The 20,612-nt window shown below is 30.3% G+C and overlaps 2 protein-coding genes and 1 long non-coding RNA gene across 3 annotated transcripts; 1 reads left to right on the top strand and 2 right to left on the bottom strand.

Moving 5' to 3' along the window:
• Positions 1-8,695, bottom strand: LOC135958664 (GATA zinc finger domain-containing protein 14-like). Its single transcript, XM_065509560.1, has 3 exons — positions 8,441-8,695; positions 6,999-8,358; positions 1-1,271 (listed from the first exon to the last, which is right to left on the bottom strand). The coding sequence occupies exons 1-3, from the start codon at positions 8,587-8,589 to the stop codon at positions 246-248; spliced, it is 2,535 nt and encodes an 844-aa protein (XP_065365632.1). The 5' UTR covers positions 8,590-8,695; the 3' UTR covers positions 1-245.
• Positions 8,696-10,091: 1,396 nt separating this feature from the next.
• LOC135948950 (uncharacterized) lies at positions 10,092-11,008 on the bottom strand. The gene is made up of 2 exons (XR_010575846.1): positions 10,805-11,008; positions 10,092-10,749 (listed from the first exon to the last, which is right to left on the bottom strand). It is a non-coding gene; the product is annotated as an uncharacterized LOC135948950 (long non-coding RNA).
• A 793-nt stretch (positions 11,009-11,801) lies between these two features.
• On the top strand, positions 11,802-20,364 carry pad (poils au dos). The gene is made up of 7 exons (XM_065509549.1): positions 11,802-12,156; positions 12,228-12,698; positions 13,008-13,150; positions 13,203-14,169; positions 14,883-16,675; positions 19,113-19,233; positions 19,307-20,364. The coding sequence occupies exons 1-7, from the start codon at positions 12,016-12,018 to the stop codon at positions 19,826-19,828; spliced, it is 4,158 nt and encodes a 1,385-aa protein (XP_065365621.1). The 5' UTR covers positions 11,802-12,015; the 3' UTR covers positions 19,829-20,364.
• Positions 20,365-20,612: the final 248 nt, after the last annotated feature.

The following is a 20,612-nucleotide window of genomic DNA, read 5'->3' as shown; positions in this document are numbered from 1 at the left end:
TTTACTTACTTAATTATTTTTACGATTTATTGAAATATGAATTTCCGTTTAAATAATTTATTTAAGTATGTAATGAATCATACATACATATAGAATGAATAATCGGTTGGTTTGATATTAATACAATAAATCCAAAAATTTCAGAATATGTAGATAATGCTGACTGACATAATAAAGTATAATTATTTTTTTTTTGTTGTTTCTATTATCATGTAAGGTTATATTTAGTGGGTTCTAATTACTTTCTATTCTTCATGTTCCTCAACATTTTCGGCAGCATCTCCATCTTCTTTATGCTTTTCTTCCTTTATATCTTCATTCTTGTGAGGTTCTTCCGCGGCAACAGCATCCTCTTTAGTATTTTGTTCATCTTTAGTGGTAGTTGGTGGTTCTTTATCTTTTTTCTCTGCTACCTTTTTAGTGTTTGTTGCAGCAACTTTCGGTTTGTTTGCAACAACAGTTTTCTTTGTGGTTGTGGTGGTGGCTTTTTTATTTTCATCCTGTTTCTTTTGTGTAGCAGTAGTAGTGGTTTTGGGTTTCTGGTCCGTTTTACTTGGTAACAATTTAGTGAATTTAGATTTAGTCAATGGTAGTTTTGCTTCCTTTTCATGCTTATGTATTCTGACTAAGCAAGCACGTATAGCTGACTTAATACGAGGGCTTAAACCATCCAGCTTTTGTTTCTCGTACATTTTTATGTAATTAATATCGTTCCGATAAGCCGCACTCTTCATATTTTTATTGCCAACTGGTTTAGTTAATGAAACGGAAGTCGGCTTCTTTTTCGAAGCATTATCATATTGGACTTTCAATGACATAAGATCTCCAAGTTTTTCCAAGGGATGAACTGCCAATGCTTTAGCTTCAAGCTCGGAGAAGCCACAATCGTTCATTAAGATTTTCATGCGTTTCTTATATGCGCCACCATAACGTCCTTTGGGTTCAATTTGCATACGCCTGGCAGCTAAGAATAGCTGTTGCTTTTTCTTCCTTAATGCAATCGACAATTGGGCATATGTTTTGCCATCGGCAGCCTTAGAAGCAATTTGTCTGTCGTTTCTTGGATTTGATAAAGTTCTAGGGCCGCGATTGTTAGCCGAGGAAGATTTCTCGAACTCTTCATAATCTTTTACGATCTGGGTATGATATTTTCTAGAAAGTCTATCTTTGGCATTTGCACTTTTGCCTCTAAGTTTTTTCAAAATATCTACTGATTTTAGATACTGTTGTTTCGAAACTCGATTACGTGGTTGACCTCCTACTGCTGAACTCTGTGTGGAAGAGAAAATTTAAAGAAATTAATGATTAAATAATTTTTTTTTTTAATTATAAATTATGTATATACTTCTTTCTACTAATAATATTTAGCTATGAAACATATTTTAAAATCAGTTAATAAAGAAACACAGACTTCAACTCACATCCTTCCTGGTAGAGTTGAAAAGCAAAAAAAATATTACATATTGTTTAACTTGAATACCACAACAAAAATTCTGTCTTAAGTTGTCATTCTAAATTTGTAATGCATGTTTCCCTCCTCCTCTATAATGGATACAAAAACAATACAAAATACTGAAAACCATCGCCACACGGTACAAAAAAATATACACATTCCCAAGACAGTCGGTTCTACATAGGAAAGACCTGAGTTCCATCGCAATAACTGATGTTACGTCAACAAAATATACAATTACAACTCACCACTAACTAACAAGGACAAATACAGCGAATCTATTTTACTATGTATCAACTCTAAACAAAGAAAGATCACAGCCAAATTTAAAAAGTATGAATATTAATTATTACCTTGCAGAAAACTTGATCCGTAACTTTTCAGTTTGATACTTTTTACACATTTCTTGCCTAAACTTGATTCTAAAACTATTTTTGAAGGATATCAAAATTCATCACACCTTTTAAAATCGATCCATAGTTTACATAGTGTAAAGCATAGTTTACATAGTGCAAACAATATTTTCCATAGTGTAAACCATAAATAAATGAATAGAATTTATTCATTATAGAGTTAATAATGAAATTTATTCAAAATTAAAATTATTCAACCTTTAAAAAAATTATTACATTTCTTGTTTATTCAAAACTAATTCAATTGGAATGAAAATATTAGTTCTTCATTCAATTTCTAAATATTTTTAATTGAATCTTAGAGATTTATAATTACAAAATTTTATAATATAATTTTTAAAACACAAATATAACTGTTTGTAATATATATAGTGCGAAATATTAAATATTCAATAAATGTATTTTTAAAAAGTCGTAAATTAAACATAATTTCAACAAAAAAAAATTCATAAAAGTGAATTTAATTCAATACTCATTTAAAAAACATTTTATAATTATGTAATTAAAAACGATAAATTCAAAGCAATCAAATATTAAATAAAAAACAATTTTTTTCATACTATAAATTTAGAAAAATTTCATAAAGTAAATCAACATGATATTACTCATTAAATTGATTTTAAATTGTGTTATAAATAAATAAAAAAATAGCAAACTTTTTTTAATAAATTATAAGAATTTCTAAAAATCATTTTTAAAAACTCATTTCAGCATCTTCATCCAAAAATTCTGTTTCATTTTCTACAAAAACGTGATTATTGTTAAGATTTAAAATATTAGCTTCCGGGTTTTCAGTTTGTTGTGTTAAATCCTTAATATTTTCAATTATATTGCTATAATCTGCCTTCATTGGTTGTTCATTCATATTTGAAATTTCAATATTCGCATTTTCTTTAATATCTTCAGAATTTTCCTGTTCATGTAATGTAACAATATCTTCGTTTATTTTAATGAAATCCTCATTATATTTAATAATACTTTGTTCTAGATTATTTCCAGTAATCTTTTTAAAAATATTAGCATCCTTTTTATTAACAGCTCCCGTAAGAACTATTTGATCGTTTAATAAATAATCAAATTGAGAGTCTTGAAATGGTAGACAATGTTGCTTTTCAATATCACGCTTTCCTTTGAGACACAAGCGTATAATTGTCCTTTGTCTCAAAGTTGTGACATTACGATTTTCAAATAATTTCAAAAAATTTACATAATTGTTATAAACTTTATGAATACGCATTTCTTGTGTTTCGGCATTTGTGACCTCATTACTCAGATTAGTTATAGAATTGGTGGCTGTTGTGGCCGAAGGTAATTCATTAACATTTTTCCCAGTTTTAGTGGTTTCGGTATTAATAATTGTAGTTGTATTTATAGAACAGGGTCTTTTATATTCAGCAAGTTCTTGTTTTTTCTTAATCATGTATGTTCTTTTTACATCGAGAAGTTTGTATAATATTTTAAGCTCTAGCACTGCCAATGTTGTTGCTTCATATTGACTTAGGCCGCCTTGCAATATTAACATTTTCCTATTATTCTTGGCCTCTACAGAAAGCTTTTTTTGGTTCTCCTTGGGATTGGGTTTAGCTAGTTTAAGTAAGGATTTTTTTCTATCTTCGAAATTCCTTAAGAAATCATTTGAAGATATTTCTTTATATAAGGGATTTTCTGAAGATTTCTTAAGTTCGTATACCCGTTTCATATCAAGTAGTTTTTGTAATTTTTGAAGTGGCAATGTTGCCAATATATTCGCCTCATCATCTTTTAAGCTACCCTGCACAATTAACATGGTGCTTTTCATTTTGTCATCTTCAGAAAGCTTTATTTGGCATTGTTTGGAATATAGTTTAGCTTGAGAAAGTAAGGTTTGTTTATAATCATTATATTCCCTCAATAATTCTATAGATGATTTCTCAATATTTATCAGGGATGTATTAGTGTTTTGGGAGCCTGTCCGCCTAGTATCAACTGATGAAATTAAATTATTTATCAAAGGAACTATTTTCTCTTCAAGTTTTTCATTACAAGCTATGCTAGCTGCAGCATTAGTATAAGTCACGATTCTATCATTGTTTTTTGGCTTATTACTATTATTAGTAATATCAATATAATGTGTATTTATATTCTTGTTTTCTTTTTGTTTTTTCTTAATATCATATTCACGTTTAATATTTACTAATGTTTCTAGTATTTCAATAGGCAATACTGCTAAGACTTTTGCTTCATACTCTCTTAAACCACCTTGCACCATTAAATAAGTTCTATGCTCTTTAGCTTTTACTGATAGTTTTCTTTCCCGTGCTTTGCGATTTGGCTTGACTTGTTGTATTAAATTCTCTTTAAGTTCATTAAATTCCTTTAATAATTCGACTGATGTTTTCTCAGTGTTTGTTGTAGGAGTTGTTGTTAGATTAACAACATTTATGGGTGATTGTTGAAACTCATTTACATTTTGTGGTTCTGTTTCAGACAATGTACTCAAATTTATTTCTTTAACTTGTTGGACCTCTAAAACTACACCATCCTTGTTGTCGTATGGATTGGTTTCAGTTATTGCAGCATTTTCGTTAACTACATCACCACTTTTATTAGAAATGTTTGTTAATCTATCTTTTGCTCGTTTTTTCATAAATAATTCCTCATATTCGCTAATAATCTGCATATGATATTTTTCATCTAGCTGCTCGCGTTGGCTTAGAAAACTTTTGGATTTCTTTTTCTTAATTTTTTCCAAAATACCCACTGATTTTGTATAGAGATGGTTGATAACTCTCTTTATGTGCCTTTTCGAAGCAATCTATGGTTTAAGAAATTATGAAAAATAATTTACTATTCCGAAGTTAACAAAGGATCAATACAAATTTCTACGTGGTTAAAACACATATGGACATTTACACATAAAGGCCCAGCGTGACCGGAAATCAAAATGTTCTTAAACAAATGATTTTGTCGAACATAATATTAAAACAAAATTCTAAATTTGTATAATACATTATTAGGTAATCTTACCTATCGTTTACACAGGCAAGTAACGGTTCGAAAAACACAATACATTTAAAAATATTTCACATGCAATCCCACATAAGCCACCTGCAGCGAAATGTCCAGTGAATTTTGCTTGACAGGATTTACGATACTTTCGTCTCTATGTAACCCTATGGTTGTTACCATTAGCAAGTTGGATTGAAAACTGATTACATACTTTTTATTGCTCTTAGCTACATTTAATGACATTTCGTCTTCAGTATTTATTGTCTATATATCGTTATTTTAATATAGAAAGGTTCTAACTCGTGTTTTTTTGTTTGACTTTGTTCTATTTTATTTATAATTTAATAATATTTTATTATGCCATTAATAATTTATTTTATTTAGTTTGTTGAAAATAAATAAAAATTGAATTAAAACTATCAGTTGATGCCGGGATTTAGTCAGCCCAAAATGCGTATTCTATAGAGTAAAATAATAATTTCACTCACTTTGCTTTAAATGTATGCATGTAAGTATAGTGATTTCTATTATAAAAATACATTAGTCCAAAATAGATGTACGTGTATATAAAAATAATATAATAAATATGAATTTGTTTGTAGTTTATGAAATTTTGAACTGAATTTACTTGACTAAGTCCGAATGTCGCGTGACAAATCATACTAAAGGATGTAAAACAAAAACCAATGCAAACATTTCAACAAGGCAACACACAATTGATAGCATATTATTATATTTTAATTTGAAAAACATTCTTTAATAAATTATGTTCCAATTCGATGATTTTTTAATTTTTCCAGAGGTAGTCGAAAACGAGTTAAATTTTTTGTCTTGTTCTGGATACTATGTTCGGGACACAATGAAAACGACTAATCGACAAAACCTATATTTTGTTACAATACAGTGCTACAAATAATACATGTTCAATTGTTTTGTATTTCAAGGATGTACGAATGTCGCGTTCGGGACTCTGGAATAGCTTATATGCTACAAGTTTACGATCTAAAAAATTAATGACTTATCGCTGGTAAAGTTAATATAATGTACTTTAAAGCCAATATATAGAATTTTACAATACAAATTCGTATGCCAAAGAACTGTAGTAAATGTCAGGTGTCATTTTAATCAGGTCAGATGTCATTTTAAAGTCACAAAAGATAAACAGTTTTCAGCAAATTATATAAAATAAATATATTTGGTCATAAAATTAAAAGCTAGCAGTCTAATAAAGTTATGTTTTCCCTCGAATCAAAAATACGCACTAAAAACATTAAAAAAATATGAATACCATACAAAATTTAAAAAAAAATTTTCCTCTTTGTTTTTTAATCATGCGGTAAACATTTAACTTTTTAGACAGCTGACTTTCTTAGCTTTTGTTTGATACCCCTTTTGAGATAAAATATCTTATCTTATTATTTTTGAGAATTGTTTATCCTTTGAAACTTTAAATTTAGGAAAAACTAAGTATCCAATGTTACTATGAATAACGGTCTCTACTTTCACGTATGTACCGCTTTTTCTTTTGTACAAATAAATGTATTAATGGAAAGCTAGAAAAATAAAATTGACTTTGTTGTATTGTATACAAGTGACCATGGTATTGTCAAACACTGAATGTACATCTGTACATACTTGGAAAAAACCACCCTTATTTACCAAACATAAGAATTATGTGTACATATCGATATATATTTACTTTTTGCTCTTAAAATCCGTTTAAAAAATCTCGTTCTTGAAAACCCAAGAATAGTGATTTTTGAAGTTAAAAATAGTATATACTAATTTATGTTAGTAATCTACTGCATTTACAAAAGCAGCTAATAATTACTAAATCATAAACATATACATTTGAAGATGTGCAGACAACATTCTACCTGAATAACTAAAGACATATGTACAAAAAAAAAATATACCCATTGACAGCTACCTGCGAACTAAACTATTTAACAGGAAAAACTGAATTTTCCATGAAATTTCTTAATATTCTTTATAAGTTTGCACTTACGTATCTATGTTACTATTTATATTTAAACCTATACCGATCCTTATTTGATATCATTTATTTGTTTAGCACCTAATTTCTTTTACCTATTAATTTAATTTTACGAACGTTTGTATTTACTTAAATTTTTGCTACATACCTGTGCCACCATATTTCCTCTACCTCTAGATGTGCTTGGACCCGGCATATCAAAGTTTCCAGCTTGGAAGTTATCGCCACCCCAATTTGAAAAGGATTGCATCATTTGATTTTCATTGTTGAAGTTGTCACCTGGATTAGTAGACAACAATGATAGAATTGTATTCCCAATAGTTTCCAACGCCATATTTGTAGTATCATCCGGAATTGGGTTAATTGGCGTGGGATCTTCTCTAAGATATGGAACAGTTCTATGCTCTAATGCTTTAGAACGTGCCATTTCAGGTGAAAAGCCTTTGCGTATATAACGATTAAACCATTTACGTCCAGAGCCACTCAATCCATGTGTGAAACTATCCTCAAAACCTGCTGTGGCATAAGGATCATTGTTGGGATTGTACATATTATTAGGCGCAGCATTATTGTAGTTATTGCCGCCACCAATATTGTTGCCAGAATTCCATCCCATATTATCGTTACCATTGTTCCAAGAATTGTTGTTGTTGGAGTAATTCATCATATTCATATTTTGTTGTTGTTGGGACATATTGGAACGATTTGCATTTGAATAATTATTCATATCTTGTTGGGAGTTATTTGAATAATTATTCATATTTTGTTGGGACATATTCGAATAATTATTCATATTTTGCATATTCGAACGATTTGAGTTGGAATATTGTTGCTGTGCATTTAAACGATTAGAGTTCGTATTTTGCTGCATATTAGAACGATTAGAGTTCATATTTTGCTGCATATTCGAACGATTGGAGTTATTTTGCTGCATATTTGAACGATTAGAGTTCATATTTTGCGGCATATTTGAACGATTAGAGTTCATATTTTGCGGCATATTTGAACGATTAGAGTTCATATTTTGCGGCATATTTGAACGATTAGAGTTCATATTTTGCTGATTATTTGAACGGTTAGATTTTGGATTTTGCTGTACATTAGAACGGCCATTGGATGAATATGGCATCATATTCTGCTGTTGGTAATCCATCATAGTTTGCTGTGGCATATTAACACGATTATTTGCATTGTATTGAGACATATTTTGCTGTTGCTGCTGGGACATATTTGAACGATTGTTACCGGACCATTGAGAACTGGAACCTGATTGGAATGATGAGCTAGGAAAATTTCCACCCATTCGATTATTATTGTAATTATTTCCAGAATCATTGTTATAGCCGCCACGATTATTTTGTAAACCAAATTCGGTCAACATGGGTGGTGGTGGCGGCGGAGGTGTAGCGTCCCGACGTTTTCTAACCTCATTTTCTACCAATCGCAATTGTAATGTGTAACCTTCATAGTCATATCCATGTCTGGATTTAACTGCATTAAAGGCATTTCTATAAAAATTAAATATAATTAACAATATTAGAAAAAACACGTTACTTTTAACAAAATTTATGTTTTTTTGTATTTTCTTACCGAGCACTGTCAAATTGCACATATGCATATACCGGATTAGTACGATGGTTCACATCAATATAGACAAGTTTACCAAAAGGTCTAAAGAAATCATCGATATCTTTAATGCGAATATCTGGAGGCAAATTTCCAACATATACACGCTCCATTTTGAAATTTACTTTAACAAGAAATTAGCTTGAACTTTCTAAAAAAAATGTTATTACACGAACGTATCGCACACTTGTCGATGGTGATGCCGAATAAAAAATGCCAATCGAATTTCATTGTTAAATAGAGAGTTGCCACATCTGGCGTTGTTATGGGCTTGGATTTTCTAAAGGATATTTTTTTATAATTTTGGCAACGCGATAAAAATGCCATTAAAAATAGTTGCCAGATTAACATGGTTTAAAGTCGCCAAAATAATTTAGTAAACTCGAATGTTGAATTCAGGAGCCCTGTTGTGTTTATGTTTTCAAATATCTTTTAAATCAAATCAAACCTGTCCATATAACCCAAGAAAAATATTTAGTTTACATTTAATAGTAACGTGCGTTGTGTTTGTCAAAATCACAGCTTGTCAGTAGAAGTTTTTATAACTTTTTTCGACTTTTGCTAATTTATTTTAATGCAAAAAGTAAGATAAACATATTTTAAAAATCTTTTAAAAGTAATTATAAATAGTATAATTTGTGATACATAATTACTTTTAAAGTCGGACGGAATGACATCGTTATACTTTAATATCTTTGGGCTTTACAACTATCAGCACAAACGCATATACCGACCCCACTAACATGAAAATAAATTTATTCGATTAATCGGCAATTATTGATCGATAATTTTTTATTTTAAATTCAAAAACGTTATTCATTCGAATAAATATATAATCGAATGAGTACCCTAGTGTTCAGAAAGTACTTGTAAAAAGGAGTTATACATTGAAAAAATAATTAGTTTTAATTTAGTCTTTATTTTGAATTAAAATTGCATTTTTAAAATAAAAAAATGTTAGATACCTCTTTATATTTTCACCTATATTATTAATTGTACAAACATTTGTTATTGTGTTAAAACGCTTTAAAATATTTTTTTATTATTCATAATTTCTACGGTAATCTGGAAATGTCCCATTTTTATTGTATTGTACATTTTACACCATAGATAAAAATGTTACAAAATACTTTGTTTTATGTATTTTATTAAGTATATTAAAGATGATTTAAATTCAATCCCATTGTAAACTTTTGATAACTTTAATAATCGTTTTTTTAATATTGGACAAACTTTTGTTAAAATTAGCACATACCTTTCATTTTCAAACAATATAGGTACCAAAATATTTACCTATAAAGAATAATAAATTCATTTAATTGTAATTTTATCCATATTGAGATTTCAAATCATCTCCTGCTATTTAGATTTATAAGTTTTAGCGAAAATTAGGAAAACAAAACATTGAACTGACTAGTATTGAATTTAACTTTTAACTAATTTTATTTGTGGGAATAAAATTAGTTAAAAGTTAAATTATAAATAAAAATATATACCTCAGATTGCTAAATATAAGAATTTAAATACTACACGATTTTAAGGCAATCGAAACCAAATTGCGTAAGCTTATTATGTTATTTGGGATATTTTGTAATGTAATAATACTAAATAAATGTTTTTGTTTTTTAAATAAGTTTTAGAAATAACTTATATTTATTAATATTCACGCAGCAAAGCTTAAATATCAAAATATGTTCAATCTTTGCATAAATTTCCAGTACATAAAGATTTTCCTTTAAATTCAGTTGAAAACTTTTCATCAGATTTGTAACGAAATGTAGCAATAATGTTAATAAACTATAAAGTTTCAATGCTAATGCTTTGTATTTAATAGGCTCTGCTTATTAATCGGAGCATGTTTTAAAAGTTTACTTACTTCACACTATAATTACTTAAGTACTTTTAGTGTTCTATTATTAAATAAAAAATTGCGTTCTGCTTTTTTTCTAGCAATTTCTATAGGGCCTCCTAAAGTTATGAGCTTATTCTCTTCCGCTTTTATTTTCGGTGCAATGCCTCGTTCCAGATAACGTAGATATTTAGTGTCAGCTCCACTTTGTCCTTTTCTTAATGGCTCATCCAATGCTGCAGTCTTATCATTTTCTGGCGTAGGAAGTATTTTTTTTCTTCTTTTTTTAGGCTGTTTTAGCTCCTCATCCACCGATTTATCCCTAATGTCACTAGCATTGTCATCAGGAGTTAACAATTTTACCTGAAACTGATAGCCTTGATACATGCAACCATTTGTAGATGCGACGGCGTTATAAGCAGACCTTAAATACCCATAATAATGTTATATTGATTGGAAAAAAAGTTTATGTATATTACCCGGTATTATCAAATAGGATAAAGGCAAAAGGAGGTTGGCACCGGTTTTTAATATCAATAAATACAATTGCACCAAATGATTGATACAAGAAAGACAATTCCTCAATTTTGATTGTAGGTGGAATATTTCCTACATAAATTTCCATTTTTCTTGGAATGATAAAGAAAATACAATTTTGTTTTGACAAGTCTGTTTGTTTATATTCAGTGTTGATAACATTAAAATATCCTGTAAAATCTAGCGATTTCGTAAACATATTTAATACCTACCAGGGGCATCATCAATATTGTTTATTGTAAAAATCATTTATTTAACTTACCATTATTGAGAAATAGAATATGGGAATCCAAATTCATACGTATTTCTTTATTTACTTGTTAATAAAGAATAAGGCTTAAATGTGGTTTATCCAATCTTGAGGTATAAATTCCAGAATGATATTTATCAAATTTGGTAAAAAAGATATAAGCCGCCTCATTTTTATTATTCATGTTTTTCTCAAAGTAACATTATTATTATTTTTTTGACGACCTTAGATAAACCAGATTTGTTCCTCGAAGTTAAACATTTTATATATAAATTTATTAATATTAAGATTGTTGACGTAAGATTAATATAGGTTTGACATGATGGTACTTTAAAAAAAAAAATTATCTCGTTGGGATGGATAAGGCGCTCATTGTATTCTCATAGTATACTTAATTAATAAATTTAATATTAAATAAAATAATTAAAATGTTAATACGCTACGTTACGTCAAAGTCAGCTTATGCATTCTGCAATTCTTTATAAAAATCGCAATAAATAATCGCTTCAGTTACACATACCATTAAGCGTCTGTCGTCTAGCTGTCAAATTAATATAACAATATTATATTGTTGCCATTTGTATGTGCATTTTTTGTTGTACAACTATTAAAGTTTATTTTATTATTTGCATTGCATAATTTCCCCTAATAAATTGTTTATAAACAAAAAGCACAACAAAAATTAAAAACACAAAAGTTCTAAATACTAATAATAATGGCAGGGGAACCAGAATCTTAAGAATACAATGTGAAAAAATGAAAATAGACATGCCAACAATGGTGCAATTGCAGACAGTGAAAAGAAAAAGAAAATTTTAAGAAAATATAGTTAAAAATATATGTATATTAAACAACAATATAATAAAAATCACAAAATAAATATCTGTTAATATTTCCTTAAAAATGACGAGTGTTAAAAGTGTTAATTTTTATGATTTGTGCCGTATATGTACAGCAACAACGGAACAAAAAATTGATATATTTTCACCGGAAGGCAAAACAAAAAATCTATGTGCTAAAATTACTGAATGTTTGCCATTAAATGTAAGTTTGAGCATAACACTTGCTTAATGTTAGAAATAATAATATGAACCAACGTGTATTTGTTTTTTTAGGTAGACGAAAAAGATCGTTTGCCAAAAGTTTTGTGTCAGCAATGTATACAGCATTTGGAAACTTATGCAGAATTTCGCACTATTTGCCGCAACTCACAAATCATGCTAACATCATGCTTAAATACAGCCTCTGCACAGAATGGCGGTAAAGTTTTGATTAAAGATATCCTATCATCGTCCGGCAAAAGTTTGAGTGTTTTAAATAATGCTTCGAATCCTATCAGTGTACATAACACTGCTAATAACACGGAACAATTACAAAATGTTTCCACACAATCCTTAAATCAATCACTTACTGCACAATTACAATCGCAACAGCAGCAACAACCGCAACAGCAGCAGCAATTGTTTACAATACAAGGTTCCAATGTAATCTCCCAATCTGTAGTTAATCCAATGACAATATCAGCAGCGGGTACTTTGCAAAATCAAGAATTTCTCAATTCTATAATGCAAGCAGTTGGAATACAGGTACTTTTGACTTATTTGTATTAACAAATTTTTTGCATTTCGATCCTGTATCCTCACCTAAATGTAGAACATTTATTTTTAGATTTCTGTACCTTTTCATTATATTCAAATAATTTTTTAAGGGCCTGATTAAGAAACACGAAAGGAAAACATTTTTAAATTTTTTTATATGAAAATTTAAATAATTTTTGAGATTTTCCATACAAAAATTTGATAATTGTTTTACATTCGTTTTTCAGAATCAGGCACTAACTGTTTTCAAAAATTGTAGAAAAATTATAATCTATTAAAATTACATAATCTTTTCAGAGTGATCAGAATAAAATTGAAAAACCTCAAACGTTACCGCAATATACAATAACTGTCGATAATACTGTGCAACAACAACAGATTCCAATGCAAATAAATTCGCAACCTGTTACACCAAACAAAGAAAAAGACATTAAAAATAAGTATGTAACTTGTTTTATTTACAAATAATTTTTAACGCAAAAATATTTTTAGTTCTTTGGATGAATTTTTGAAAATGAAGCCTAATATAAAGACGCCACCTACAAGTAAAAGGCAACAACAACAGCAACAACAGCAACAACAACAACAGCAGCAACAACAACAGCAGCAACATCAGCAGCAACAACAACAGCAGCAGCAACAACTTCAGCAGGAACAACAGCAGCAGCAGGAACAACAGCTGCAACAGCAACAACAACAAGAATTGCAACAACAACAGCAGTTACAACAACAGCAAGAACAACACCAACAGCAGCAACATCAACAGCAACAACACCAGTTAGTACAGTTTCAGCTACAACAACTACTTCAACAACAATTACAACAACAACAGCTGCAACAACAATTACAACTATTAACATCACAACTACAACCTCAACAAATCACAATAACAGCACCAACATTACAACAGCAACAACAGCCGCTGGCACAACAACTCCAACTACTACAATCCAACTCTTTAACCACGGACAACAGTTTAAATGACAGCAACGACGATTTAAGTCCATCGAAAAGTAAAAAGCCTAAATTAAATTTTGTTCTTACACCACCAAATCATGCAACAACATTACCTCAACTAACAACTGTGGCCACAACTCCAAATACTACCCATAGTCAGCAACAACCAACCACACCTCAAATACAATTACAATTTCAGCCTACCTTAACACCGCAAACTACATTACAGCTACAACACCAGCAACAACAAAATCAAAATGCCGCCACCGCTGCTTTGCTCTCTAACTTGGCACCGTTGCTACAACCTCAGACCCAGCTTAATGCGACACTACAAACACAAGCTTTGGCCAATGCTACACAAAACACGGGAACGAATATGTTGTCTCCAAATAAGTGTTTCTTGCCCATTACTATTAAGGATGAAAATACAGATCAACAATTTGTTGCTCATATTGATGCGAAAAATTTCCTTTTACCCACCACATATCAGTTGCAAATGAAGGTAAGATAAAAATTGTTTTATTATACCCTTCACCATTAGTGGTTGTGGTGCATATTGGCATTTCCATGTCATCGTACGTGACATTTATACGCCTATAGAGTTGAATAGATTTTGCAAAAATAAGAGTAAATGAAAAATAATTTGGTATTTTTGTTCCATTCAGAAGTTACAATATTTAAACAAAAATAAATACATTCGAAACATTGTTGTCCAAAATATCCAGCGAGATAAGAGTGTATCATACATGACATACAACGGAAGGGTTGACATCCATAATCGACACATTAGAAGCAAATACATTTCTTACTTCTTCTGGATCGTTGTAGATAGTGGAGTCGATATAGCCATGTCCGTCTGTCTGTTGAAATCGTCTTTCCGAAACCCTCTTACAAACTTACGAACATGATTGATACATCAACATATCGGATATAGTCCTAGTTTGGCTGATATTTAATACCCAAAAAATCGGCCCACAAATACCTGTGATATGATATAAACGACGACTACTTAGATTTTTTGACCCATTTCACCAAATTTTTTTAAGCTAAAAACGAAGACTGCCTTGACTTTGGCCTATTTTTTACCAATAAATAGTTTTCAATATTTATTTTAAAGTATGTATTGGTGAAGGCAATTTAAGATTCGGCAAAGCCGAATATAGAACTCTCACTTGTTAAAATTTTAAACTTATATTTAACTGCTTTCATTTACAGTTGCAACCTCAAATAGCAACGGCGGATGGTCAACCAATAATGCAATTGACACCTACTTCAATACCGGCAACATTGCAATTTGCTCCACAAGCGTTAAATTCGAATCAAACATTCCAAGCAACTGCAGCAGTGACAGCCTTCAATAACAATTCAACATTTCCAACACAATTAATTCAGCAACAACAACAACTTCAACAACCACAAATACAACATCAACAACAATTGCAAACAACACAAATACAGCAGCAGGTACTGCCACACACAACAAATACTCAAGTGCAACAACAAACACAACTACCACAGCCGGCACCGCAACCACCGCCACAAATACAACCGCAATCGCAACCAACGAAAATAACACCAATACCTGCATTACCTAAAAATGTACAAATAACATCTCAACAAGTGCTAAATACCGGAAATAAAAAGCCCCAAACAACAACCATTACAAATACGCCGGAAATTTCCACTTCCAGCGAAACTGAAAAACCATCACCAAAGATAACGGCAACAGTTTCACAAGGCGGCAGCGGTGATTTAAGACGAGTAATCAAACAGCAGAAATATAAAATATCGCAACAGCCTGGCAGCAATACAATTGAAATTACACCAACAACCAGTTTTACTCAACAGATAATGCAACAAGTACAGCAACAACAGCAGCAGAAACAAAAATTAAATCAACAACAAAGCTCAGCGGAACCAACCACAACTACAACCGTAACAACACAACATGGTGGTATAACAGTGCAGCGTATAACAACTAAAATTAATCCCGCAGCAACAACATCAACCGGAAATGTTGCCAAAGATACTGTGACACATTCCACAAGACAAGCCACCATAACACCGTTGCTTCAACAACCGCAGCTGCAACAACAGACAGTAGCATTGCCAAAACTACCCATGTTAAATAAGCAAAATATAACAATAAGTCGCATAACACCACAAAATCAGCTACAGCAAGCAAAACCCAAACCGGAGCAGCAACAGCAAACATCACAAATAGGTAACACTACAGTTAAAGTTGTGCAGCAGCAAATAAAATCACAAGTTTCAGCAACACCCCTGCAAATATCAACGGCAAGTGGCCAACAACAACAGAAACAACAAACTTTACCAACCCGCACCATACCACAACAGCAGCAACAACAACAATTAAAACTACCCTCCCAACAGCAGCAGCAGTCACAGATTATATCCAACATACCCAATACCACACTAAGAATCTCTCCAGTCAAAAAATTTATTAAAAGGCCACCGCAAAAATCCATAGAAACTAGTCAAACAACAACATTACCCACAAATACAACAAGTCAACAGCGGCAGACTGTGACAAACTTAAATAAAAAAAATGTAACAACAGCGCCGACTACTACAGCTTCCACAACACAAGTACACTATGTAACGGACATAACTTCCATCTTACCAACTCCAAATGAAAATACCGCACCATCTTCTGACAATAATGTCCCAACGATGACAACACAAACTACTACTACCACAGACACTAATAACACAACAAATCCTGATAACTCCGACCAAGCAAAAAATAGTTTAGAATGCAGCCAGTGCGGTCGTGTCTTTAAGAAAAAAGAACATCTTACACAACATGTTAAATTGCATTCTGGTATACGGCCTTTTAAATGTAACGAGGAGGGCTGTACGAAAGCGTTTCATCGCAAGGAACATTTGTTGCGTCATTTGGTTTCGCATACCGGCAAGAAAATGTTTAGTTGTGATATTTGTCAAAAACCATTTTCACGCAAGGATAATTTAAGTAAACACAGAAAGTAAGTACGAACATTTTCTTAAATTTTTTTTATTAAACATTTTTGGTTTCATTCCTTTTACAAGGAATGTTGAGGTAGTTATTCCGTTAGTAATTCGGTCAAAATTATAAGGTCACATAGATTGTAGTCTTTCAAATATATATTATAAACGCCTTAAAACAATTCAAGCTTAATATATTTTAAAACTAGCTGACCAGGGCTTCGCTCGGTAGCTATTTACAAATGTTATTTCTCCAAAAAATTTATCTCATTAAGAAAAATGAGAAGTGAAATTTAAAATTTCCGAATTTTTTGTCTTTACAAACCATCTCCTGAATCGAATAAAACAAAATCGCTCCTGCCGTTCTCACGTGATGCTATTGCATACATGCACCATTTCATTTATATATATATAGATTAGAACATTTGCCCTAAGTATATAAATAATATCGCCAAATTTGGTTGAATTCAAAGTTTTAACACAGAAGTGTTAGCAAAATGCATTTTTCTCTATATTATAATAATAACTACTAACAAATTTTAAATGTCCATATAAAAACTTTTGAGAATTGTTCTTCATGCAAAACATAATTTTTATATAATTTTTGCATGCTAAACACAAATGGACATTTCCACCGAAAAGACTGAAAAGTTTAAAGTTAATCAACAGTTTTTTCATTCTTGTATTATTTAAGATAAATATTCAAAATTAATTAAATTAAAGAGTTCAATTGTAAGAGTAATTGTGCAATTACACTCTTATTGCAAAACTTTTGGTACTATAACAGCTAACAGTAAAATAAATGCAATAAATAATAATTAACGGTAAAATTTTTACTATCTTTTAATGATCACGCCAGACAAACAAACATTTATTCTCATTATCACTAGGCTGATGATGGCAAGTGCTTGAAATTTTGTATTTTAAAAACAGTTAATAAAATAAACTAATTATAAAAAACACGGTTATTAAAGTAATAGTTAATTTTATATTAGTTTTCAAAAATGTGTAACGTCATGCCATATTGTGAGAAATCTTCTTGCATGGATTAAACGATATCCGTCAATTACAGGCCGCAATTTTGGAGATATTTCGATCTAATTTGGTACATGGTTTCAGCCCAAGGACAAAGCCTATTGAAAATGGCTGAAATCAGTCCATTATTTCACCTAGGCCCCATACAAATATCCTCCGGAAATTGTACTTCATCGGTTATAACTGTTTAATTTATATAGGTATCTACACAAATTTCGCTCTAAGTTGTATATATGCGGAAGTAATGTCACGTAATTTTATGATGATAGGTACATAATTAGTCATAGCTCCCATATAAGTCCCGCTTCCGAAAATCATTTTTACGAGCAACAGAAAATTCAACAGAAATTAGTTTCATATAGACATAAATTACGCGAAATAAAAAAAAATTTACTCAGTGTAGGGTATTATATGGCGGGGTTGACCGATCATACTTTCTTACTTGTTTTCTTTTCCTTATTTCTTCTCCAAAAAATATATCAAATGAAAATTTATGTAACGTAACGTCACGTCAGATACTAAGGCTAACAAATAAAAAACGAGGAAAGATTTTTAAATTTTATAATTTGGAAAATAAAATAAATAAATAAAATCCTACTACAAAAGGTTTTATACAAAAAGTCTTGCCCAATTTCCAGAGTTATGCAATTTTGTAATGCAAGTCAAACCGCTCTTCTGTTTTTGGTAACGTCACCCAATCGAATATTTTTGCTAATATCTTCAAATATGGAAAATTTAATTTTATGTTTTAAAAACCGTTTATGTATTTAAATTCTATGAAAGTTAAGCTCTGTATTGACAAACATTTGTAAACGATGTTTGCAGGATTATGCAAGAAATTGATTGAAAAGAGGTTTTTACATTAATGTTTCCAAAATAAATATATAAAAATTAAAAAATGGGAAGTGTTTATAATTTGTTTCGTTTCTCAGATGTGTCTAATTAAGCAAACAATCGGCTATAATATTTTTTTTTTAAAAAAATAAAAAGTATTCACTAACCTTCTTTCCAAAACTAAGCGAAATCAGTTAATTTTTAAATTTTATCTGTGAATTAGGTATAAATACAAAAAACATATCTAAATAAAATTGTAGGTAGTTATTTAAAACAGAATATAAGGCAGAATTATTTTTAATAAAAATTGTTTGAGTAAATATTACTCGATTCCAAAAATATACAATTCTTGAAATAGGATGGCAAAATTATAAAATTTTAATATAAGTATTTAAAGGTAAATGTAAACATTAGGCTGCATCAATTGTTTTGGTCAACAAGCGTATAGCAAAAACGTAATCTACGAAAAATTCTAAGAAAATATTACCAAGAAACTATGGGTCTAAAATCAAAACCTAGCTGAAAGACTTCAAAATATGTTCGTTTGCCCACTATTTTTACCATCTTCCAATATTATTTCCATTACAGAATTCATACTGATCCAAGTCCCAATCATTATGTGTGCGAATATTGTAGTAAAGTATTTGCTGTAAAAGCATATTACGACCAACACAAATTATTACATCAAAATAAAGCAATATCAGAAGAGGTAAATGTTTCTTAATAATGAAATAGAAAACAGAAATATTAAAATAAAGTTTTATTTTTTAATTAATTCAAAGGATACACAGAGTGATGAAAATGAAACCACAAACGCAACAGATCAAAGTAATGATAATAGCAATAATAACACGAACTCAAATCAAATAGAATATCAAACACAACCTCAACAACAGCAACAGCAAAAAACGGTAACAGCAACACAGCAGCAGCAATCAACCCAGCAACAGCAACTAGAATTGGTACAGCAACAATTACAGCAATTACAACGTCAAAATCAAGCCCAATCACAGCAAATAATGCATTTGCAACTACCTACCTCTATCGTTACCACACAAGATATGGCCGGCAATACAATAACCATAACACAGGCAAATGATCCTCAAGCAATCGGCAATGCAAATGCTCTAAAAACTCTTACACTCAGTGGTAGTACAGGAATTAGTAATGCAGCTGGTGAAAATCATCATGATGCAACCGTATTAAATTTACCCACATCTTTAGCGAATTTCGTTCAATTATCTCAAGCTCAATTTGTGAATGCAACGACTGCACGGTGGTCAATTCCGGCCAAAAATCCATAACTTCTATATTTCTTCATAAAAATTTTTGAAATTTGGTATTTGTATTAAGAATAACATAACCGATCGATCGATAAATATTTCGATATTCAAATACAGGGTATGGCCAAAAAAGCATGGACGTTCTAAAAGTATCAAAAAAATTGCATGTAAGTGGCTGAAATTTAGTCCAAAAATGAAGAATAACATAAGTGATCGAAAAGAAATTGGTCATTCAAATTTCGGATTACATATACAGGGTTTGGCCAAACAATAATGGACGTTTTAAAAGTATGTATCGAAAAAATTAGGTTATTCATGTAAATGCCTGAAATTTAGTCCAAAAATGATGAATAGCATAAGTGATTGAAAAAAATTGTTGTACAAATTTCGGAATACATATACAGGGTTTGGCCAAACAATCATGGACGTTTTGAAATTATCGAAAAAAATAGGTTATTCATGTAAATGATTGAAATTTTGTGTGAATTTAAGAACAACACACTTGATCCATCGCAAAAAATATTAGAAATTGCATACAGGGGTTGGCAAAATAAACATTGACGCTATAAAAGTATCGAAAAAAGTATGTAATTTATGTAAATGGCTTTAATTAGGTTTATAATTCAAAATTACATAAATGATATATTGAAGAAGTTACATGGTTTGGACAAATAAGCATAGACGTAAATAACTCTCAAACTTACATAATTTTGTAAATTGACCAAAAAAATACACATTTAGTACTTTTTATATATTTATTGCAAATATTATTTTTTATGAAATAAAATTGTTTTAAAACATTTTG

This window comes from Calliphora vicina, chromosome 1, assembly GCF_958450345.1.
Source record: "Calliphora vicina chromosome 1, idCalVici1.1, whole genome shotgun sequence".
Classification (NCBI taxonomy): Eukaryota; Metazoa; Arthropoda; class Insecta; order Diptera; family Calliphoridae; genus Calliphora; species Calliphora vicina.
This window is presented reverse-complemented; position numbering and strand designations above follow the sequence as displayed.